Source organism: Scyliorhinus canicula, chromosome 6 (assembly GCF_902713615.1).
Source record: "Scyliorhinus canicula chromosome 6, sScyCan1.1, whole genome shotgun sequence".
In the NCBI taxonomy this organism is placed as follows: domain Eukaryota; kingdom Metazoa; phylum Chordata; class Chondrichthyes; order Carcharhiniformes; family Scyliorhinidae; genus Scyliorhinus; species Scyliorhinus canicula.
Window position 1 is genome coordinate 73,939,600 of NC_052151.1, and position 25,273 is coordinate 73,964,872.

At 48.9% G+C, this 25,273-nt stretch overlaps 1 protein-coding gene across 3 annotated transcripts in view; it reads right to left on the reverse strand.

Annotated features, from left to right (window-relative positions):
- The window catches only part of mchr2 (melanin concentrating hormone receptor 2), a 126,151-nt gene that overhangs the window by 82,094 nt on the left and 18,784 nt on the right, over nucleotides 1–25,273 (reverse strand). For 2 of the 3 annotated variants that reach the window (XM_038799519.1, XM_038799517.1), the window contains exon 1: nucleotides 10,129–10,236. Coding sequence is in view for 1 of the 3 variants with exons in the window: in XM_038799516.1 (XP_038655444.1) it covers nucleotides 10,129–10,230 (102 nt within the window). In the remaining 2 variants the exon portion in view is untranslated. Of the gene's footprint in view, nucleotides 1–10,128; nucleotides 10,237–25,273 lie in introns of those variants that run through there. The other variant, XM_038799516.1, reaches the window with a different exon arrangement.

Genomic DNA, 25,273 nt, shown 5'->3' on the forward strand with positions numbered 1-25,273 from the left:
GGCTCAATTGCCAACGCAAAGAGCAAGGGGGACAGGGGACACCCCTGTCTCGTCCCCCGGTACAACCGAAAGTACTCCGATCTCCTCCTATTCGTGGCTACGCTCGCCATCGGGGCCTCATATAACAGCCTCACCCAACTGCCAAACCCCTCCCCGAACCCAAACCTTTCTAGCACCTCCCACAGGTACTCCCATTCAACCCTATCAAAGGCCTTCTCCGCGTCTAATGCTACCACTATCTCCGCCTCCCCTTCTACCGCCAGCATCATTATAACATTCAGAAGCCTACGTATATTGGTATTCAGCTGCCTTCCCTTCACAAACCCTGTCTGGTCCTCATGAATGACCCCCGGCACACAGTCCTCTATCCTTGTGGCCAAGATCTTCGCCAACAGCTTGGCATCCACATTTAACAACGAGATCGGCCTGTATGACCCACACTGCAGGGGGTCCTTGTCCCGCTTAAGGATCAAGGAAATCAGCGCCCATGACATAGTCGGGGGCAAAGCCCCCCCCCCCCCTTGCCTCGTTAAAGGTCCTAACCAACTGGGTGTCCAGCAGGTCTGCGTACATTTTATAAAATTCGACCGGAAACCCATCCGGCCCCGGCGCCTTCCCCGACTGCATGCTGCCTATCCCAGTGACCAGCTCCTCCAGCTCAATCGGCGCCCCCAGCCCCTCCACCTGCCCCTCCTCCACCTTCGGAAATCTCAGCCTGTCCAAAAAGCGCCCCATTCACCCCCCCCTCCACAGGGGGTTCAGACCGGTACAATTCCCCATAAAAGTCCCTGAAGACCCCATTAATGTCCACCCCCCTTCGCACCACATTTCCTCCCCTATCCTTCACTCCACCAATCTCCCTGGCCGCGTCCCGCTTAAGGAGATGATGCCCCGGCATCCTACTCGCCTTCTCCCCATATTCATACACCGCTCCCTGTGCCGTCCTCCACTGAGCTTCCGCCTTTCTGGTGGTCAGTAAGTCGAACTTGGCCTGAAGACCACGCTGCTCCCCCAGCAATCCCTCCTCCGGAGCCTCCGTATATCTCCTGTCCACCCTCACCATCTCCCCCACGAACCTCTCCCTCTCTCTTTGCTCTCCCCTCTCCCTATGGGCTCGGATGGAAATCAACTCCCCTCTAATCACCGCCTTCAATGCCTCCCAAACCGTCCCCACTCGGACCTCCCCATTATCATTGGCCTCTAAGTACCTCTTGATACACCCCCGAACCCGCCCGCCCACCTTCTCATCCGCCAGCAGCCCCACCTCCAGGCGCCAGAGCGGGCGCTGGTCCCTCTCCTCCCCCAGCTCAAGGTCTACCCAGTGTGGGGCATGATCCGAAATGACTATGGCCGAATACTCGGCATCCTCCACCCTCGAAATCAGCCCCCTGCTCAGAACAAAAAAATTGATCCGGGAATAGGCTTTGTGCACATGGGAGAAAAATGAATACTCCCTGGCCCTCGGCCTTGCGAACCTCCATGGATCCACCCCTCCCATCTGGTCCATAAACCCCCTCAACACCTTAGCCGCCGCGGGCCTCCTGCCCATCCTGGACATGGATCGATCCAATGGGGGATCCAGCACTGTGTTAAAGTCCCCCCCCAATATCAGGCCCCCCGTCTCCAGATCCGGAATGCGGCCCAACATGCGCCGCATAAAACCCGCATCATCCCAGTTTGGGGCATAGACATTCACCAGCACCACCCGCTCCCCCTGCAGCTTGCCGCTCACCATCACATATCTCCTGCCACTGTCAGCCACCACCTTTGACGCCTCAAACGACACCCTTTTTCCCACCAGGATCGCGACCCCCCGATTTTTTGCATCCAGCCCCGAATGAAACACCTGGCCTACCCAGCCCTTCCTCAGTCTAAACTGGTCCGCCACCTTCAGGTGCGTCTCCTGGAGCACAGCCACGTCCTCCTTCAGCCCCTTCAGGTGCGTAAACACCCGGGCCCGTTTGACCGGCCCATTCAGCCCACTCACATTCCAAGTTATCAGCCGGATCAGAGGGCTCCCTGCCCCCCATCCCTGCCGACTAGCCATAACCCATCCCCTGCCCGCCCCAGGCCAGCACCCCCCACTCGGCCCGTTCCCCACGGCGGCAAACCCCCACCCTGGCCCCCCTGCATACTCCAGCTCCTTCCTGGCCATTTCAGCAGCAACCCGGTACCCCCCACATCCCCCCCCCAAGGCTTGGACCCCTCCCAGCCGTGTTACTCCCTCCATAGCACTCCCGTGAGCCAGCTAACTTCTGCTGACCCCGGCGACTCCCGCCACACCGCCGACCCCTCCCAACTTGGGGCTACTTCTCTCCCCCCATGCCCATCAGCAGATCCTCCTCTTCCCCCTCCCGCTCTCGCATGGGATAAAAGCCCGTGCTTCTCAGCTCCGACCCCGCCCCCATCCACCCTCAGCGCGGGAAACAAAGAAAAGCCCGCGCTTTCCCCCTGCCCGACCCCACCTCCTCTAGGGTAGCTCCCATTGTCGGCCCCCACCACCAGCTCCCCACACTCCAAGTCTACCCCCCGACTTCACCGAACCCATGCAAAAAGACAGTGCCCCACCCACCCTAGAAACAACACACAACCAGCATAAAACAGAGAACCCCCCCACCAAAAATTAACACAGTTACATACAAATCCCCGCCCCCGACCCTCAGTTAACTTCTCCAACTTCTCGGCCTGTACAAAGGCCCACGCCTCCTCCGGGGACTCAAAGTAAAAGTGATGGTCCTTGTAGGATTGACCCACAGACGCGCCGGCTGTAACATGCCAAACTTCACACTCTTTCTGTGGAGCACCGCCTTCGTCCGGTTGTACCCGGCCCTCTGCTTAGCCACCTCCGCACTCCAGTCCTGGTAGATCTGCACTACCGTGTTCTCCCACTTGCTACTCTGCTCCTTCTTGGCCCACCTAAACATGCACTCTCGGTCAACGAACCGGTGGAACCGCACCAGCACCACCCGTGGCGGCTCATTCGGCTTGGGCCTCCTGGCCAGTATTCTGTGGGCCCCCTCCAGCTCCAGGGGTCATTGGAAGGACCCAGCTCCCATCAGCGAGTTCAGCAAGACGACCACATAGGCCCCCAGGTCTGATCCCTCCAGCCCCTCCATGAGGCCCAGGATCCGCAAATGTTTCCGCCTCGACCGGTTCTCCATCTCCTCGCACCGCTCCTGCCACTTCTTATGGAGCGCCTCATGCATCTCCACCTTTACCGCGAGGGCCGAGGCCTCATCCTCTCTTTCGGAGGCTTGTTGTCGGAGCTCCCGTAATGCCACCCCCTGGGCTGTCTGCGTCTCCAGCAGCTTGTCAGTAGTAGCCTTCAGCGAGTCTAGCAGCTCCACTTTGAGCTCCAGAAAGCAGCGCTGGAGAGTCTCCTGCTGCTCTCGCGCCTACTGCTTCCATTCCTCGAGGCCTACGCCGGCCGGCATCTTGTTTTTCTTCCCCCGCTTTTTCCTAGGCGCTGCCACCGCTATTTTGCTGGCCCCACTCCTGGTCCAGACCATAGAACACTGGGGATCTGCTGCTGACACCTTCCCACGTCGGGAACCGTTGATCAAGTACCACTGGGGGCCCTAAAAAGAGCCCAAAAGTCCGTTCCTGGCGGGAGCTGCCGAACGTGCGGCTTAGCTCCGCATAGCCGCAACAGGAAGTCGCAACTTTTAAATGTTGTCTATCCAATTCACCAGCTCTATTTAATTGTTCCCTAAAATTTGACACGTAATCCAATAATGTAATTTCCGATTTCTCCTTAATCAATTGAAGTGGTCTTCGTACCTCTAAAAATTAGTTCAAAAGGACTGAATTTGGTTGACTCATTAGGTGCATCCCTAATTACAAACAGTACAAATGGAATTCCTTTATCCCAATCTTCTGGATAATCTTTACAATAAGCCCTCAACATCGTCTTTCATGTCTGATGCCACCATTCTAATGCTTGCTGTGATTCTGGATGGTACGCAGTTGATTTGAATCATTTTATTCCTAAGCTATCCATAACTTATTTGAATAACCTTGAGGTAAAATTTGATTCTTGATCTGATTGTATTTCTGTGGGAGTCCATACCTAGTAAAGAATTTAAGTATCTCCTCCACAATATTTTTTGTTGTAATATTACGTACTGGAATGGCCTCTGGAAACCTAGTAGACACATCCATTATTGTCAAAAGATATTGATTCCCACTTCTTGTTTTAGGAAGCGATCCTACGCAATCAATTAGGACCCTTGTAAAAGGTTCATCAAATGCTGGAATGGTTATTAAGGGTGCTGGTTTTATCACTGCTTGTGGTTTCCCTATCACTTGACATGCGTGACATGATTGACAACATTTAACTATATCTTTATGTAGTCCAGGCCAATAAAAATGTTTCTGTATTTTAGCTTGAGTTTTCCTTATTCCCTAATGACCTCCCACTGGTACCTCATGTACACCTCGCAACACTTCCTTTCTATACCCTACCGGCAATACTACTTGATGAACTGCTGCCCACTTTTCATCCACCTGCATATGTAAAGATTTCCATTTTTTCATCAAGACATCACTTATACGGTAATAACTCTCTGGTATACACTCAGATTCCTCTTCTGCATATGTTTTCTGATACATCTGTTTTATTTCTATATCTTTCTGTTGTAACACTGCCAATTGTCCTGAACTAAATATATCCGCTTCATCCTTCACCTTTTCTTGTTCTTTTTCAACCATCCAATCAAAATCGTTTCTGATAATTGAACTTCCACTTCATCTTCCCACTTTGATTTCTCCTCTTATCTTCACCTGTGACTTTACGACCTTGTTACTACACAATCAGGAAATATCCCAGGATTTTCGTCCTTCAACACTTCAGTTGCCTGATTTTCCACTGGCTTATCAACCACAGTAGGCATCACTCCCACCTATGATCCAGCTATGTCATTACCCAAGATAAACTGTATTCCTGGACAAGATAGTTTCTCTATTAATCTACTACCATTTCACCACTCTTCACTGGACTTTCCTACCTTACCGTATATAATGGAACACTACTCCTCTCATCCTGAATTTCTTTTCTGGCAATATTCTTCCCAAACTACATAACTCCTCATCTCTTACCATTAAAGATTGACTAGCTCCCGTATCTCTTAAAATTATGACTTCTTTACCTGCTCCTCCTGATACACATGAGTAAACTTTACCCACACAAGTAAATTCTTTAAAGACCTCTGGCACCTTCTTATCAATCACCTCTTGATCAGGCTGTACAATCTTTTGCACCTCCTTCGCTTCACTTGGGCTTTCCTTTACCACTTTAACAAACCCCACTGTCTTAACCTGTTTTATCACATCAGCCTTCCCAGTGCTTTTCTTCAACCACCAACATTATGACTTTACATGGCCTAGTTTATTCCAGTGAAAACATTTGAAACTTTTAATTTCTCTTCCACCCTCCTGGATTTCTTTTTAAATCTGAGGTACACTCTCCTTATTATCTCACATCAGATCACCATTACCTTTACCACTTGAGTATTTCTCATATCCCCAGTTTCTATTGCTCACAGGCTGAAACTGATGTTGGAAACCAAGCTTTGATTTATGAACTAATTCATAATCATCTGCCATTTCTGCTGCTAATCTCGCAGTTTTAACCCTCTGCTCTTCCACATGAGTTCCACTACATCAGGAATTGAATATTTAAACTCCTCCAAAAGCATAATTTCTCTGAGAGCTTCATGCGTTTGTTCTATTTTCAAAGCCCTTATCCACCTGTTTGAGCCTTTCAAACTCCATGTATGTTTGACCAAATTCTTTCCTTAAATATCTAAATCTTTGTCTGTAAGCTTCAGGCACTAGTTTATGTGCACCTAAGATGGATTTTTTCACCTCCTCATAGGTCCCAGATACCTCCTCCGGTAGTGATGCAAACAGTTCACTAGCCCTACCTACCAACTTTGTTTGAATCAGTAATACCCACATGTCCGGTGGCCATTTCATTTGTTTAGGTACCATCTCAAATGAAATGAAAACGGTTTCTACCTCCTTCTCATCAAACCTTGGCAATGCTTGGACATATTTAAATAGATCCCCACCAAGCCTTCGACTTTGAAGCTCTTTCTCACTAACCTCATCACTATCCTCCAACTGTACGTTTCCCTTTACGTCTGCCGATTTTAACTGACTTATGTTTCATAGCTATTTTCTGAAGTTCAAACTCTCTCTTTTTCCCTTTCCACTCTATCGCTTTCCTTTTCCTCTCTATCTCTTTCTTTATTCCTTTCTACTTTCTCCTTTTCTTTTTCCCTGATCTGTATCGCCCTTTCTCTTTCTTTTTCTCTCATTACATATTCAAGCTGCTTTAATTCTTTTTCATGTTCAAGTTGCTTTATCTGCAACCGGATCTTTGCCATTTCTAATGAGTCAGACTGTATCTCAGGCAACTTTAAATGCTTAGCCACCGCTATAATTACCTCATCTTTTCGTGTTTTGTCAGGTAATGTTAACTGGAATGTTTTTCCCAAATCTAACAGTCTCCTTTTAGTCTCTGTCTGTTAAGGTACTGCGTGTGACTGTCTCCATCCCCAAAAACCTCTGAGCCTCTGAAAGAGCCATTGTCCACAACACACTCCCTACTTAAACTGAAATACCACACCTGACAAGCAACCACAATATGCTCACCCCTCATTGTTTTTAAGTTCACTAAGCCAATCCAACAGATAGACTTTTATCCCCCTCGAGTCCCCAATTTGTTATGGGTCAGGGTTTAGAGAACCCCACAGTGTATCATGGAGTTCACCTGACCCACAATTTTTAATAGATTGTGGTATGGGGAGCACACTGCCCACTATACTGGGGTGGTACAGCAGAAATGGAAAATTATTTTTTTTAAAGCAAAACAATGTTTATTCTATGAACTTAAGTTAACCTTTATAAAACATACAGTGTGCATCTTAGCAACCATTAATTCAAATACACCCCACAAAGAATACAACATTAAGTAATTCTTACTTTCCTTTTAACATCCATAAGACTTAAAAACACCTTTTTATAGAAAGACATCAGGCTTAACTTCACTACTGAGAACAGTTACCATGTTGAAATCAGCAAATGGACACTCATAAGCTTGCAGAGATTCACACACATCCTGCTGTGATTGCAGCTTCTCCACAACTAAAATTAAACCAAACCCACCCTGCAGCAAAAAGCCTAAAGCAAAAGTAAAACGCTGACAGACAGCCCAGCTCCTCCCACTCTCTGACATCACTGCAGTAATAAACACCCATTTCTTAAAGATACCTTCACTACAGATATTTAGCCACCCGTACACACCCATTTATAAACACGCATTTCTTAAAGGTACTCTCACATGACAATGCCCCTTCATAGATGAGGGCAGCACAGTGGGGCCAGCATGGTAGCACAGTGGTTTGCACAATTGCTTCACAGTGCCAGGGTCCCAGGTTCGATTCCCGGCTTGGGACACTGTCTGTGCGGAGTCTGCACATTCTCCCTGTGTCTGTGTGAGTTTCCTCCGGGTGCTCCAGTTTCCTCAAACAGTCCAGAGATGTGCAGGTTAGGGGGATTGGCCAAGATAAATTGCCCTTAGTGTCCAAAAAGGTTACTTGGGTTTACTAGGTTACGGGAATAGGGTGGAGGCTTAAGTGGGTTGCTCTTTCCAAGGGCCGGTCCGTACTTCTGTACTGTAAAGTCTATGATTCTATGAGTGACTCTATATTGTGAACCCCCAATGTTTACAATCATCAACCACATCAAAGAGCGGTAAGTACATGTGCTCCCACAAAGGAGGCGGCACCGGACTCTCACCAGCTCGCTAGCCCGTGGGCAGCACTCCTGTCCCCTGGATTAAAGTCTGCCCATGATTTTGCTCGACAGTTGCTTATTTTTTCAATACACAAAATAAAACTGATTATTGGACACGGTTCCAGAGGCATATCTCTGCTTGGGGAATATAATATAGATAAGTGCATGCAAGGTAATTGGTAAGACAATTAAGGAAAAAATAAAAGTGAAAGAAAAAACCTGCCAAAAATGTAAACAAATGGAGAAAAGGTTCACTGCTGCTATCTGATATCTGCTAAACTAAAATATATCTGCTTCTTGGTACTTTGATTGAGTCAGTAACTGTGCACATAGCAACTGATGGATAAACTAACCTGCCATTCACATAATCTTTTAATAATAATCTACCTGCTCATCAGCCCTTTGTACGTCAATTGTCAATCTTTCTCTTTTCCTGAGAATTGGGTCATGAACAATGTCAGTGGAAAAATTATTCATTGCCAGCACCAGATTTATTTTGTGAACTAGGGATTTGCTCCTACACAAGTACAAGTTATAATTATAAAACAATTCCTGAGCTGCATGGCAATAATTGTACTGATGCTTAAGTTGGATTTGGTGATGTTTGATTGGAGGCTATCAAACCCCACACCACTTACGTTTTCATTTTGAACATTATATTAAGGCAAAGGAAAAGGATATTTCCAATATTGGATATATATTATGGCTCAAGTGATAAGCAATCTTTCCATTATCAGGTTATGCTTTACGTAATTGCCATTTGAAAATATAAGCTGAATTTTATTGGGGGCTGATTAGTGCACCTCATTAACACACATTCCTGAGGAAACCTGTACATGACTATCCTACCGGCGGAATCTTCCGGTCACGCTGCAGGTGACCCCTGCAGCGGGTTCCTCAGCGGCATGACAGGCGAGCAGCGCAAATGTCCGTTGACTTCGGCAGGATCAGAATATCCTGCCTGTGGCCAATGGCGATCCGCCACCACAGCCGGAAAACACACGACGGGGGAGGGGTGGAAATTCCCGGCCTCATAATTATGAAAGAATTTCATCTGCTTTAAGATTAATTTATAAAAGTATCGTGCGTTTCCCAGCACATAGAGTGGGTTTCAGCTCATAGAGTCACTCATAGAATCATAGAATTTGCAGTGCTGAAGGAGACCATTCGGCCCATCAAGACTGTACCGGCCCTTGGAAAGAGCACCCCACTTAAGCCCCACACCTACACCCTATCCATGTAACCCAGTAACCCCACCCAACCTTTTTGGACACTAAGGGCAATTTTGCATGGCCAGTCCACCTATCCTGCACATCTTTGAACTTTGGAAACTGGAGCACCCGGAGGAAACTCACAGACACGGGGAGAACGTGCACACTCCGCACAGATAGTGACCCAAGCTAGAAGTCAAACCTGGGACCCTGGCGCTGTGAAGCAACTGTGCTAACCACTAAACAGAGGTGCTTTTCAAATTACCTTTCCTCGCAAAACCTTTGAATATGTTACCACTTAGATCATAGAATTTACAGTGCAGAAGGAGGCCATTCGGCCCTTCGAGTCTGCACCGGCTCTTGGAAAGAGCACCCTACTCAAGGTCCACACCTCCACCCTATCCCAATAACCCAGTAACCCCACCCAACACTAAGGGCAATTTTGGACACTAAGGGCAATTTATCATGGCCAATCCACCTAACCTGCACATGTGTGCACTTCCCAAATCTCTGCCCACAGTCCCTAAAACTTTGTGTTTGAATCCCTTAAATCAAGTTCTGCCCCTACAAGAGTACAAAATCTGGCTTTATATATGTGTCTGTGCCAAATTTAACCTTTCCCCCTTTGTCCTTCTCGAACTGTTTGCAGCCTTTGATGTGGGTGCTCACCCCATCCTCCTGCAATGTTTTTCCACCGTCATCCAGCTGGATGGGATTATAGATTATTATAGAATTTACAGTGCAGAAGGAGGCCATTCGGCCCATCAAGTCTGCACCGGCTCTTGGAAAGAGCACCCTACCCAAGTTCAACACCTCCACCCTATCCCCATAACCCCACCCAACACTAAGGGCAATTTTGGACACTAAGGGCAATTTAGCATGGCCAATCCAACTAACCTGCACATCTTTGGACTGTGGGAGGAAACCGGAGCACCCGGAGGAAACTCACGCACACACGGGGAGGATGTGCAGACTCCGCACAGACAGTGACCCAAGCCGGAATGGAACCTGAGACCCTGGAGCTGTGAAGCAATTGTGCTAACCACTATGCTACCGTGCTGCCCCTTGCACTCATGTAGTTCCATTCTTATCAAACTAATCATAGCCAAAGAATCACCTGCAATGACTTCCCTTCGTACTTCCACAATGTTCCCTTTGGAGTTTTCGGAAGATCAGTCTTTGGTTCTCCCATCGACATCCGGCTCCTCAGCGATATAATCTAAAAACACATTGTCAGTTTTCACAAGTAGGCTGATGATATGGGTAATGTTCAGAATACAAAGGCTTGTCATACATAATTAACCACTAGATGGAGCTAGACGCAGAACTATATAAGCACTGACTCACAGGCTTCTGAGAGAAGGCTGGAGGAGAGCAGAGGAGCAGTGAGAGGGATCAGAGTACAGTTATAGATGGAGTGTAGAGAGCAGTGTAGAGTGTAGATTGTAGATTACTGGATTATTGTTTACTATCGGAGGAAGTGGTCAAGCTTTAATAAGTAGTGTAAATAAATGTTAGCTTTGCTAATGAACTTAGCTTCTGTGGTCTTTGTGAACACTACAACATCCATCCTGAGAACAAGAAACAAAGAACACCACAAGCGCCATCTAACTTACCTCTCTCCACACCTACACTGTATTTAAATTGTAAGGTTGCCTCTACAACATCCAGTATTGGACGAGCAGATGTTTCTAAATATTTTAAATCCTGAAGCTATTTTATCTCTGATCTGCACTAAAAACTCTGTTCCCTAGTTAGCGTCTCCATCTGTGTCCCTGGCAACTGTCTGAGGCTCAACTTCCCTTTGCCCTCCATCAACATGGGGTCAATCAAAACTCTGCTGCCTGTGTCCTAATTTACACCAAGTCCCATTTACCCTTCACCCCCTATGCTAGCTGACCTAGTGGCTCTTGGTTAAGAAACACCATGATTTTAAAACTCCCAACCTTGTTTTTAAATCTATTCAGAGCCTCACCCCTCTTTAACTCTTAATCATGTCCAGTGCACCACCCTCTCAGCTATCTGCACTCCTCTAACTGTGACCTCCAGAGGACCCCCGATTTTAATCGATCCACCATTGATGTGGCCAAGGCCCGTAGCCCTGGAATTCCCTTCCTAACATGGAAGATGGAATGTTTAGAATGTTAAAAAGAAACCTTTAAAAACAAAATTATTGTCCATGTATTTTACACATAAAAATAATTCAGTCAAACATAGACAAAGGATCAAACAGAACTATCCATTTATAAACAAACTGGAAACAATCTGCAATCTGCCCTTTCTGGTACTTTCATGATTAATATAAGTCTGGAAAATGCTGTTTTCAGAATTTCTCACAGTCCTCCGCACTGGAATAATTTTTAATGATGAATCAAATGTATTATTGTTATTCTATTCTGCCGTTAACATGTCCTGATGTCTAGTTGATGTCAATTTGAAAGAAATTTCCAATCTGTTCGATGTGTTGCAATGAATATTGAAGCCTACGCTTCAATAGTAAACTAAAAACTGATAGCTCTATCATCCTATAATTCTTTTCCTTTACTTTAAGTCTTTATCTCCATATGAACATCTTTTAAATTATTTGGCTTGTGACAAAATGTAAATCGGAAGGTTTCCCGTAGTATTTTATGATTTGCATGCACCAACACACCCTGACATTGTAGAGCTAAAATCAGCTAGTTGTTAGCCCGGTGGTCGACTACAGAGAAAGGCCGACTGCTGGGAAACCTGGGTACTTCCAAGGCGGGGTCTACTTGCCTCTCGACCAATTGGTGAGAAGTCACATGACTAGTCCCAGCCAATCAGACAAGAGGCACATGACCAGCCAGAGCCAATGGGAAACCAATGCTCTGCTCCAATGGCAGTGCTCCCACTCATATCACCACATTCACCCCTTGAATAAGAAGGCCGGGGGGGGGGTGTAAGGGGAAGAGAAAGAGGGGGGGGGAGTCCGAGGACTGGTGGTATGAGTAGAAACAATCGAGAAGATGTGGGAAGCCCACTGGCTCGTGGCAAAATAAACAATACTAAATACTACATTAGCATGCAAAAAAAATTACAATAGAGTCCAATAAAGTCCCATGGTTGCATCAGATGGACACGATCAGCCTGTCGGGTGCCCGTTATGTTCTGGTGGACCGCCGCAGTGGAGCCCGTGATGTCGGGCCGATGGCCGTCCTTGCCTCCAGGAGCATCGGTCGTAGATGTGTCTCCGTACCCTGGGCCGGTGGTGGAAACGCTGTAATCGGGGAAGAGGGGGTATATGCACTGGGTCGTGAGGGCGCGGGGGCGCTGGGGGGGGGGGGGGGGGGGAATTGGGGTTGGGGGGAAGGTGTTGATGTAAGGGGAGAAGGCCGCACGCCGGCGGGTGCCAGGTCCTGAAGCGAGACCGTATCCTGCCGACCGTCGGGATACTCCACGTACGCATACTGCGGGTTGGCGTGGAGTAACTGGACTCGCTTAACCAACGGGTCGGACTTGTGCACCTGCACATGCTTCCGGAGCAAGGTGGGCCCGGGGGTGGCCAGCCAGGTCGGGAGAGGGGATCCTGAGGACGACTTCCTAGGGAAAACAAGAAGACGTTCATGAGGTGTTTGATTAGTGGTAGTACAGAGGAGAGACCGGATTGAGTGAAGGGCGTCGGGGATGACCTCTTGCCAACGGGGGATAGGGAGATCTCTGGACCGTAGGGCCAGCAGGATGGTCTTCCAAATGGTGCCATTCTCCCGCTCGACTTGACCGTTACCCCGGGGGTTATAACTGGTCGTCCTGCTAGAGGCTATGCCCCTGCTGAGCAGGAATTGACGCAGTTCGTCACTCATAAAGGAGGACCCCCGGTCGCTGTGGATGTACGCGGGGTAACTGAACAGGGAGAAGATGGATAGGAGGGCCTTTATGTGGTCATGTCGGGACAGGGGATGGCGAAAGGGAAGCGGGAGTATTCGTCGATAACACTCAAGAAATATGTGTTACGGTTGTTGGAGGGGAGGGGACCCTTAAAGTCTATACTGAGACGTTCAAAGGGGTGGGATGCCTTGATCAGATGCGCTCATTCGGGGCGGTAGAAGTGCGGTTTGCACTCGGCGCAGACGTGGCAGTCCCTGGTGACGGTCCTGACTTCCTCAATGGAGTAGGGCAGGTTGCGGGTCTTAATAAAGTGGTAAAAACAGGTGACCCCTGGATGGCAGAGGTCCGCGTGGAGGGAGCGGAGGCGGTCAATCTGCGCGCTGGCACAGGTACCGTGGGATTGGGCATCGGGAGGCTCGTTGAGCTTCCCAGGATAATACAAGATATCATAGTTGTACGTGGACAACTCGATCCGCCACCGCAAGATCTTGTCGTTCTTAATCTTGCCCCTCTCTGCATTATCGAACATGAAAGCCACTGACCGTTTGTCTGTGAGGACGGTAAACCTCCTGCCGGCCAGATAGTGCCTCCAATATTGCACAGCTTCGACTATGGCCTATGCCTCCTTTTCCACCGTGGAGTGGCGGATTTCGGAAGCGTGGAGGGTTCGTGAGAAGAAGGCCACGGGTCTGCCAGCTTGGTTCAGGGTGGCCGCCAGAGCTACGTCAGACGCGTCGCTCTCGACCTGGAATGGGAGGGACTCGTCAATAGCATGCATCGTGGCCTTTGCGATATCCGCTTTGATGCGGCTAAAGGCCTGGCGGGCCTCCATCGACAGGGGAAAGGAGGTGGACTGGATGAGGGGGCGGGCTTTCTCGGTGTAGTTGGGGACCCACTGGGCGTAATAGGAGAAGAAGCCCAGGCAGTGTTTGAGGGCTTTGAGGGAGTTGGGGAGAGGGAGTTCCATCAGGGGGCGCATGCGTTCGGGGTCGGGGCCTATCACTCCGTTACGCACTATGTAGCAAAGGATGGCTAGACGGTCGGTGCTGAACACGCACTTATCCTTATTGTAAGTTAAATTAAGGAGTTTCGCGGTTCGGAGGAATTTTTGAAGGTTGATGTCATGGTCCTGCTGGTCATGGCCGCAGATGGTGACGTTATTGAGGTACGGGAAGGTAGCCCATAACCCGTGCTTGTCGACCATTCGGTCCATCTCCCGTTGGAAGACTGAGACCCCATTTGTGACACCGAATGGAACCCTGAGGAAGTGGTAGAGGCGCCCATCTGCCTCAAAAACGGTGTACTTGCGGTCACTCGCGCGGATGGGGAGCTGGTGGTAGGCGGACTTAAGATCCACCGTGGAAAAGACTTTGTATTTCGCGATCCTGTTAACCAGGTCGGAAATACGGGGGAGAGGATACACGTCCAGCTGCGTAAACCTGTTGATGGTCTGACTGTAATCAATGACCATCCGGTTTTTCTCCCCAGTCCGAACTACCAGCTCGCCAGGGACTGTTGCTGGCCTCGATAACTCCTTCCTTAATGAGCCTCTGGACCTCGGACCTGATGAAGGTCTGGTCCTGGGCACTGTATCATCTGCTCTGAGTGGCGACAGGTTTACAATCTGGGGTGAGATTAGCAAACAAGGAAGGGGGGTCCACTTTGAGGGACGTGAGGCTGCAGACAGTAAGGGGGGGGAATAGGGCCGCCGAATTGGACGGTCAAGCTCTACAGGTTGCCCTGGAAGTCCAGGCCCAAGAGTGCCGGAGCACATAGACGGGGGAGAATGAGGAGTTTAAAGTTTTTGAAAACCCTCCCCTGGACCGTGAGGTCCGCCATGCAGCACCCGGTGATTTGGACGGAGTGCGAACCCGAGGCCAGTTCGATCTTATGCTTAACTGGGTGGATGGGGAGCGCGCAGTGTCTTACCGTGTCGGGGTGGACGAAACTTTCCGTGCTCCCGGAGTCCAGTAGGCATTTCGTCTTATGTCCGTTGAGCTGGATCGTTGTCGTAGTCTTAGCGAGCATGCGTGGTTGCGACTGGTCGAGTGTGATGGAAGCAAGTCGTGGCGAGAGTTCCAGATCATCCTCGGTGGCAGAGTAATCGCTGGCAGGGCCTTCCGTGTTGGCCCAAGATGGCGGCGCCCAGGACCCGCACGTGGAATCGGGGTCCCAAGATGGCGGCGCCCAGGACCCACACGTGGAGTCAGGGCCCCAAGATGGCGGCGCCCGTGGGAATCGCATGGCGGCTGGGGGCAGTGTCAGCGGCGTCTGCGGGCCGGTCGGGGCAGCCGGGAGCGGTGGTCGGGAGGACCATGGGCCTGTTGCGAGGGCCGGGAGGCGGGCCGGAGAGGTCGGTGCGCGGCGCGGGTCCCTGGGGGGGCTCGAGGAGGGGCAATCCACAGTCGCTGTGCGGAACAGCAGCGACCGACTTGGTCTGGCAGACCACTGTGTAGTGGCCCTTCTTGCCGCAGCTCTTACACAGAGCGGAGCGGGCCGGGCAGCGCGGGCGAGGGTGTTTGGAGAGGCCACAAAAATAGCAGCGGGGCCCCGATAGCTTGCCGGAACGTCCCGCAGCGCAGGCCTGGGGGGGGTGGTCGGGGTCAACGGAGGACGGGGGTGGCGCGTGCCATGAAGTCCAGGGGGTTGCTGCGTGGCCGGGGGCGTATGCGCGGGCGTTCAGGTCGGCGACCTCCAGGGAGGTTGCAAGGGTCCGTGCCTCAGCTAGGCTGAGGGCGTTCTTCTCCAGCAATCGTCGGCGGATAGAGGAGGATTGCATGCCGGCAACATAAACGTCTCTAATTAAAAGTTCCATGTGCTCAGTCGCAGAAACGTGGGGACAGGCGCACATTCTCCCTAGAGCTGTGAGGGCCTGGTAGAACTCGTTGAGTGACTCACCAGGGAACTGCTGTCTAATCGTCAGGAGATGCCATGCGTATACTTCGTTGACCGGCTGGAGAAAGTGTCCTTTCAGGATATCCATGGCCGCGTCATAATCACTTTCGTCCTCAATCATTGAATATACCGCCGTGTCCACGCATGAGTGGAGGATGTGGAGTTTCTGCTCCTTGGTGGGCTTGCCGGCTGCAGTTGTCAGGTAACTGTTGAGTAACTGCCAGTTTTTAAAGATTGCAGGCGCATTTGAGGCATGCGGGCTGGTACGGAGGCAGTCAGGCTTGATGCGTAGCTCCATTCCAAAATTCTAGCTGATTAAATTGATGAACCATCAATTGGACACGAGACACGATGAAGATCCAAACTGTGGCTTTAATCAGCTAGTTGTTAGCCCGGTGGTCAACTTCAGAGAAAGGCCGACCGCCGGGAAACCTGGGTACTTATACCCCGCCTCGGAGGCGGGGTCTACTTGCCTCTCGACCAATTGGTGAGCAGTCACATGACTAGTCCCAGCCAATCAGACGAGAGGCACATGACCAGCCAGAGCCAATGGGAAACCAATGCTCTGCACCAATGGCAGTGCTCCCACTCATATCACCAAAGAGGCATTGTAGCTAACACTTACATTTCAAATTTGTTATGATGCCTGTAGAGACCAATGCCTTTAAAAAATAGATTTGAATTCCCAGTGACTGATTGAAAGGATTTTCCCTCTGACTCGGTGGCCAATAGTGATCGTATGTGAATGTATTTTTGGATTTGGATTTTGTTTATTGTCACGTGTACCGAGGTACAGTGAAAAGTATTTTTCTGCGAGCAGCTCAACAGATCATTAAGTACATGAAAAGAAAAGGAAATAAAAGAAAGTATATAATAGGGCAACACAATGTAATGACATAACACCGGCATCGGGTAAAGCACAAAGTGTTAATGAGGTCTGTCCATAAGGGGGTCGTTTAGGTGTCTGGTAACAGTGGGGAAGAAGCTGTTTTTGAGTCTGTCCGTGCGTGTTCTCAGACTTTTGTATCTCCTGCCCGATGGGAGGAGTTGGGTGGAGAATGGGTTCCGATGCTGAAATCGCGGCGGGTGCTGATTTCATGCATAATCGTACATTTGCATCTCCTTGAGCACGGCATCAATGCTTTCCAGAATGCACATGCAATAAACATCCTTGGCATATCATTAGCGGGCCTGACTAGATGCCTCTTAAATGAGGCATGGCTGGGGAGCTGGTGGTGGGGAGCCCTGCCAGGGCCGGCGGGGGTGGGGGGAGGGAGGGGGGGAACGGGCTGGGGTGACCTCCCATGGGACTGGGATGTGCCAAGGCATGGACCACCATTGCCGTGGCCTGCAAGGCAGCCATCTTGATGTACACCCCACTGACCACCCACATTGGCCCCTGGTTCTGCAGAGTGACACTGGCCATATGGGCGGCCTACCCCACACCGCAGCCCCCACATTCCACCCTACCTCCCCTACACCCCATCCTCTGCCAGACCACCCACTTAACCGGCCGGTACCTGCAGGCGGCACATCATGCAGCCCACTCAAGGGCAAAGCCCACAGTCGCCCCTCCGGGGGTGTCAGGCAACACAAGGTACACAATGTAAATACATGGACACTGGCATCGGGTGAAGCATAGTACTAATGAGGTCAGTACATAAGAGGGTCATTTAGGAGTCTGGTGACAGTCGGGAAGAAGCTGTTTTTGAGTCTGTTTGTGCGTGTTCTCAGACTTTTGTATCTCCTGCCCGATAGAAGAAGTTGGAAGAGTGAGCAAGCCGGGTGGGAGGGGTCTTTGCCCGGATGCCCAGGCAATGGGGTTTGCCACCATTGTCGACATGCCCCAGGTCCAGGAGGTGATCGATGGGATGTATGTCCCCCAGGAGCACCTGCAGATGACAGGCTGTTCAACACAAACCAAACAGGGTTCCACTTGATGAACGTGTAGCAGTTATGTGACCATCAGGTGCACACCATGCACGTCTGTGCCCCATACCAGGGCAGTGTGCACGGCGCCTTCACCTTGGCAAACTCGACGGTTCCTGACATGTTCGAGTCTGGGGTGTTGGCCCCTGGGTGTCAGGGGTTAATCACTGCAGTCATGGTTGATGACACCTATCCGGAGGCCACATACCAATGCCGAGACGCACAACAATGGCACCCATGCAACGATCAGGGGTATCATCGAGCGATGCTTCTGCCTCCTGAAGATGCGATTCAGGCGCCTGGACCACTCTGGAGGGGCCCTCCAGTATGATGCCGCTCTCTGGCCATCCCAGACCAGCCCCCTTCACATCCATCTGATAGAGCATCGCGGCAGGATGGAACAGTGTTCACAGCTGTTTAATGTCCTCAAATATTTACAGATACATGCCCAAGCCCCTATAATTAAACTATGCCCTGTACCCAAGCCAGCTCAACTGGTGCCTAACTCTCCTGACCTAAATCCCCGTTAGCTGGTGTCTTCTGGGCCGTCCGGGTCTAGATGGGCCCGGCTGCTGCTCAGGTGTCCCAGGCATAGTGGTGCCTCCCTGTTCTGCCCCCTGCCCACCAGATGCACCAGGGACAGGAGGAGGGGGGAAGTCCAAGGAGCTGCAGTGTTCTGGCAAATCCCCTGCGGGTGTCACAGGCGTGGGGCCCATCACCTCCTCCTCCCTTGGGGTGCCAAATGGCCTCCATGAGACCGGAGTGCAAGCGGAGCTATCCCCTGAGGCTCTCCTGCCACCTGGCGCTGCCAGTCCTGGAGCCAACTCTGGTCTCGACTAGGATGTGCATGCACGCAGCCATGGAACTCAAGGAGTGGACCACCACAGTCTGGGACTTTGCCACATCATGCTACGACTGTACCAGCACCCTGAGGGTCTGTGCCACATCAGCCAATGACTGGGCAACCTCCCTCTGTGTCTGTGCCATGTCGGCCAGCGCCTGGGCAATGTCGGCCATGTTCCCAGCCATGGCCTGTTGTTACTGAAGCACGCTCAGGAGCACCGCTGCAATTTCCAGGTGGCTCTGGCACACGGCTGCCTGTGAGGCGGAAAACCTGTCCTAGGCCTTGGCCAACGCCTGCATGGAATGCCCCAGACCTTGGACGTGCTGATCCATAGCCACAACGCTCACCCCAATGCCTCCACTACCGATGCCACCCGGCTGGCAGTGTCAGTGTAGCCTTGTGTCAGGCTGTCACTGCCAAGCACTGGAAGGATGCAACAATCGTGAGTATAGCAGGTAAGGCCACCAGAAAATGGTTGAATGGACAACATCCATTAATCCTGCACCCTCCATCCTCCACACTTATCTGATACTTTGAATCTGAGGTCTGTTTGTTGTCCCAACTTTGGCCACTGTGCTATTCAGATTATTGGGAAGACTGAGCTGCCAGCCAATCATAAAATAAACAGTTGATAACGAACATACAACCTGGGCGGCATGGTAGCACAGTGGTTAGCACTGTTGCTTCACAGCTCCAGGGTACCAGGTTTGATTCCCGGCTGTGTCACTGTCTGTGCGGAGTCTTCATGTTCTCCCCGTGTCAGCGTGGGTTTCCTCCGGGTGATCCGGTTTCCACCCAAAGTCCAAAAATGTGCAGGTTAGGTGGATTGGCCGTGCTAAATTGCCCTTAGGTTAGGTGGGGTTACAGGGTGGGTGGAGATGTTGGCTTAAATGGGTGCTCTTTCTAGAGCCGGTGCAGACTCGATGGGCCAAAGGGCTTGCTTCTGCACTGTAAATTCTATGATTCTATGAATCTACACATCTATTACTAATCTCTACACTAATACAGTAACTATGATCTGCTCTCACTCACACTAACTTTCCTAAAGTCTGTCTTCTAGCCCTCTCCTCAACACTCTCTTCCTTTGCATCGTGCTTCATATATTCTGCATCAAGCTCCCTCTAGTGTTTGATTTGGACATAACATTAACCCTTACAGTTCTGCACATTTATCAGTATGTGGCATCCCCCTTTCTTTGGGAAACAAGGTTATAAACTCTGTAACATTTTTTCTTTGAATATTACATTAGCGAGCATGCATTATTATCTTGTTTTACATTCAGTTGCAAAAATAAATGTCATATCACAGTCGTGATTACAGATGAATAGTTACTAATATGTCATTACAAATTATGTCTCTTCCTAGGCAGGAGAAAATAACTAATCTGTCTCCATTGAGTAGGAATCCATTAATTACAGTGAGGTCATCTTTGATACTGCGAGAATTGGAGCAACATCCATTTGGCCATCCTTCTTTCAGGTATTTTATTACCCTTTGGAGTGTCATGTCCTTTTCTGTTTCTTCTCTTATGATTCATAGCTTTCTGTCAGACACTGGTAGCATTTCAGCAACAAATGAAGCTTGTGCTTCCACAATGTGTACAATATCTGAAATCGTGGTTTCAGTATTGTTTGTAGCTCTTGATGAGGTATCAGCAATAACTAATTCTTGTCCTGGCTCTTTAAGCGTGATTTTTGAATCATTGGTTGTGTGTATCCTTTTAACAACATTTAATTTATCACAAGCATCCACCCCAAGTAGCGATTTGTCATTTTCTACTATGTCAAAATCAATTGGCATACTGATGTCGCCAGTCTGAACTATGAGGCAGCAGGAACCTCTTGTGGTTATGGTATTTCCATTATAGTCAGTCAATCGACAGGTTGATTTCTTTATTTTTGGTGTGCTGTATTCTTGTCTTAAATCCTATTCCATTATTACATTTGTGTGTGCTCCTGTATCTATCTGAAATTGAACTTCAGACCCATTTATATCAAGTAGTACAGACCACTCTCAAATAATTTTTGGAAGTGATTGTACTGGTTAGTTATCACAGTCCAGTGCATTAATCCTAGTAATTGCATTGACCATGAAAGTACCTTTCAGTCCATATTGGGAGGAATCATCATTATCAGTTAAGATATTTTTCTCTTTTCCTTCACTCTGTATACTCTGAATCGTCCGATAGTCATAGGATTTTTAATATGTATTTGCTGCTGTTGTGAAATGGCACTGTGTTGCAAAGTGATTGTGTTTGCAACAAATGGAACAATGTTTGCCTTTTGCCGGACAGATTTTGTTTTACTGTGAGCATGGCCACAGTGCGTGCAAGTCATCACGCTCGTGACATAATCTCAAAATGTCCGCCAGCCACTGTACGCAGTTTTCTGTGCTGCAACACCGCATTAATGGAGTCGGCCACATTTCCCGACTGTGGTGAATCACAGTAGCGTAATTCACACTGTATTACACATGTTGTACTATGTCTCTGTAAGCTCGGCACACGAGCAGTTGCGCTGCTCTGCCACTAGGGGGAGATGCACTGGGAGTGTACGGGAGTTTGTACTGGGCTCCACCCTTGGCTCCACCCATGGCTCCTCCCCCCTAACCGGAAGTATAAAGGTTGATGCTGAGAGCCTGCCTGCCAGTTCATCTGGAGTTCATCGTGTCACAGGCAGGCTCTGCTGTAAGTCGGATTAAAACCACTGTTCACTTCTAACCACGTGTCGCGTGAATTGATGGTCTCATCACCGACTTTGCGCCTTTTTCGTTTTCCCCGCACTCTGTATATTCAGAGGATGCTTGTTCACTGGCTTTGCACATATTAAATCGCTTTATCCAGCGGTAAAATCGGTCATCTCAGCATTTTTTCACATATGCATTCGTCATTAATCCCAAATCCAACTTGATCACGAAGCGTTGAATCAGCAATGGAGGAGTGGGTACACGTTTGCGCTCTTAACTTTAAAGTAGTAATAAAATAATCTACCGACTCCCCTTTCAGCTGCAGCCTTTTTCTGAACATTTAGTGCTCATAGGTCTCGTTTACTTGCTTTTGCAGTGAAGATAAAATTTCTATAACACAATGTTATACTTTTTATCCTCATCTTTACAGATTCAATGAGCTGAACAACTCTAATGCCTGCGTTCCAGCCAAATTAAGAAGAAGTGCTATGTTTCTCTGATTGTAAGCATTTTCTAGCATGGAGGCAGATAGGAAACTTTCAAACTGCTGTTTGAAAAATGTCCAATTTTGATATAATTTACCGGTTGTTCTGGAGTAGTCAGGTTTTTTCAGACTCTCCATTTTACAATTCGTCATCTGTGTAGATTTTCTGAACGGTGTAGTGGCGGGATATTTTCCTTGAATTTTCTTAAAGCTAATCTGTCTATTTTTAGGAAAAGAGCAGCACGGTGGTGCAGTGGGATAGCCCTGCTGCCTCACGGCGCTGAGGTCCCTGGTTCGATCTCGGCTCTGCGTCATTGTTCGTGTGGAGTTTTCACATTCTGGATAGTCAGAGGCTTTCCCCCAGGGTAGTGGGGTCAATTACTAGGGGGCATAGGTTTAAGGTGCGAGGGGCAAGGTTTAGAGTAGATGTACGAGGCAAGCGTTTTACACGGAGGTAAGTGGGTGCCTGGAACTCGCTGCCGGAGGTGGTGGTGGAAGCAGGTACGATAGTGACATTTAAGGGGCATCTTGACAAATACATGAATAGGATGGGAATATAAGAACATAAGAACATAAGAACTAGGAGCAGGAGTAGGCCATCTGGCCCCTCGAGCCTGCTCCGCCATTCAATTAGATCATGGCTGATCTTTTGTGGACTCAGCTCCACTTTCCGGCCCGAACACCATAACCCTTAATCCCTTTATTCTTCAAAAAACTATCTATCTTTACCTTAAAAACATGTAATGAAGGAGCCTCAACTGCTTCACTGGGCAAGGAATTCCATAGATTCACAACCCTTTGGGTGAAGAAGTTCCTCCTAAACTCAGTCCTAAATCTACTTCCCCTTATTTTGAGGCTATGCCCCCTAGTTCTGCCCCCTAGAGGGATACGGACCCAGGAAGTGTAGAAGATTTTAGTTTCGACGGGCAGCATGGTCGGCACGGGCTTGGAGGGCCGAAGGGCCTGTTCCTGTGCTGTACTTTTCTTTGTTCTTTGTTCTTTTTTGTTCTTTATTCTCCCCGTGTTTGTGTGGGTTTCGCCCTCACAACCCAAAGATGTGCAGGATAGGTGGATTGAACATGCTAAATTGCCCCTTAATTGGAAAAAAATGAATTGGGTACACTAAATTTATATTTAAAAAAATATATTTTTCGGAAACAAAAATCCTGGTATGATGTGGTGTTCTTTGTGGTTCTGATACGAGAAAGTTGAACGTAGTGTTCACAAAGACCACAACTAGCTTTTATATTCAACACAGTTAAAGATTTATTTACACTAAACAAATGCAACAACTATGGTCTGTTCTCAATCACACTATCTTTTCTATTGTCTGTCTTCAAGCCTTCTCCTCAACACTCTCTTCCAGAAGGCGTAGCATCAATGCTTTATATAGTTCTGCATCTAGCTCCCTCTAGTGGTTGATTTGGACATAACATTAACCTTTACATTCTCGTAAGAAATCTTACAACACCAGGTTAAAGTCCAACATGTTTGTTTCAAACACTAGCTTTCGGAGCACTGCTCCTTCCTCAGGTGAATTCACATCATTCCGTGTACATTTATCATAATGCCACACTGACCATTCAAAAAATCTTGCGCATTACATTTATCTTGCCTCTCTTGATCCCTTCTACCAAAATGTAATACCTTACACTTCTCTGCATTAAATTTAGTGAAGATGCCACGGTCTTCCCATTCTGCTAGCTGATCCATGTGCTGTTGCAGCCAATTGGCATGATCCTCTCTTTGTCATACCTGCAAGTTTTGGATCACTATCAGTTTTTCATATTGTACTCAGTATTTCAATATCCAAACCATATATATGTATACAAAGCAGTGTTCCTAGTATTGGGGAACTATTATCCAGTCTGAAAAATAACTATTTAACACCACTTGTAAATTTCTGTCCTTAAACTAATTTTTAATCCAAAGTCACCGATCCACATATCCAATGTGCCTTCATATTGTTAATCAATCTTTCAAAAGGTATTTTGTCAAAAGCTTTCTTCAAATCCATTTGGAAGCATTCATTGCGTTCTAAGTGAACCTACTTCATCAAAATATTAAATTAGGTTAGTCAAATCTGATCTTCCCTTTACAAGTTGGTGCTGCATCTCCTTGAATAACCAAAACCACTCCAAATGCCGATTATTCTTTTCTTTAGAATATAAAACATAGAACATAGAACATTACAGCGCAGTACAGGCCCTTCGTCCCTCGATGTTGTGCCATCCTGTGAAACCCCTCTAAAGCCCATCTACACTATTCCCTTATCGTCCATATGCCTATCCAATGACCATTTGAATGCGTTTAGTGTTGGCGAGTCCACTACTGTTGCAGGCAGGGTATTCCACGCCCTTACTACTCTCTGAGTAAAGAACCTACCTCTGACATCTGTCCTATATCTATCTCCCCTCAATTTAAAGCTATGTCCCCTCGTGCTAGACATCACCATCCGAGGAAAAAGGCTCTCAATGTCCACCCTGTCTAATCCTCTGATCATCTTGTATGTCTCAATTAAGTCACCTCTTAACCTTCTTCTCTCTTTTCAAAAATAATTTTATTGAGATTTCCAAAAACATATCAAAAACAGAAAATAACAATAAGAAAACAGTATTAACAACAACAACAAGAAAAACACACTAACCCCCAAAACCAAACCCCCTCCCCCCGGCGTTGCTGCTGCTGCCGGCCTATTTTCCTACCGTTCTGCCAGGAAGTCCAGGTAAGGCTGCCACCGCCTAAAGAACCCTGTACTGATCCCCTCAGGGCAAATTTCACCTTCTCCAATTTGATGAACCCCGCCATATCATTGATCATGGCCTCCACGCTTGGTGGCCTCGCATCCTTCCATTGAAGCAAGATCCTCCGCCGGGCTACTAGGGACGCAAAGGCCAGAACACCGGCCTCTTTCGCCTCCTGCACTCCCGGCTCCAATGCAACCCCAAAAATTGCGAGTCCCCAGCCTGGCTTGACCCTGGATCCTTCCACCCTCGACACCGTCCTTGCTACCCCCTTCCAAAATTCCCCCAGTGCTGGGCATGCCCAGAACATATGGCGTGGTTCGCTGGTCTCCCCGAGCACCTAGCACACCTGTCTTTGCCCCCGAAAAACCTCGCCCCGGTCATGTGGGCCCTGTGCAGCACCTTGAACTGTATGAGGCTAAGCCTCGCACAGGAAGAGGAGGAATTCACTCTTTCCAGGGCATCTGCCCACGTCCCCTCCTCAATCTCCTCACCCAGCTCCTCTTCCCATTTACCCTTCAGCTCCTCCACCGAGGCCTCATCCACCTCCTGCATGACGTGGTACACGGCCAAAATCCTCACCCCTCGAACCCACACCCCCGAGAGCACCGTGTCCCGTACCCCACGTGGGGGCAGCGAGGGGAACCCCTCCACCTGCCGCCTGGCAAACGCCCTAACCTGCATGTACCTAAACATGTTCCCCGGGGGGAGCCCTAACTTCCCCTCCAACTCATCCAGCCTCGCAAATCTCCCCTCCACAACCAGGTCCCTCAACCTCCTAATACCTACCCCGTGCCAGTCCAGAAACCCGCCATCGATGCTCTCTGGAACA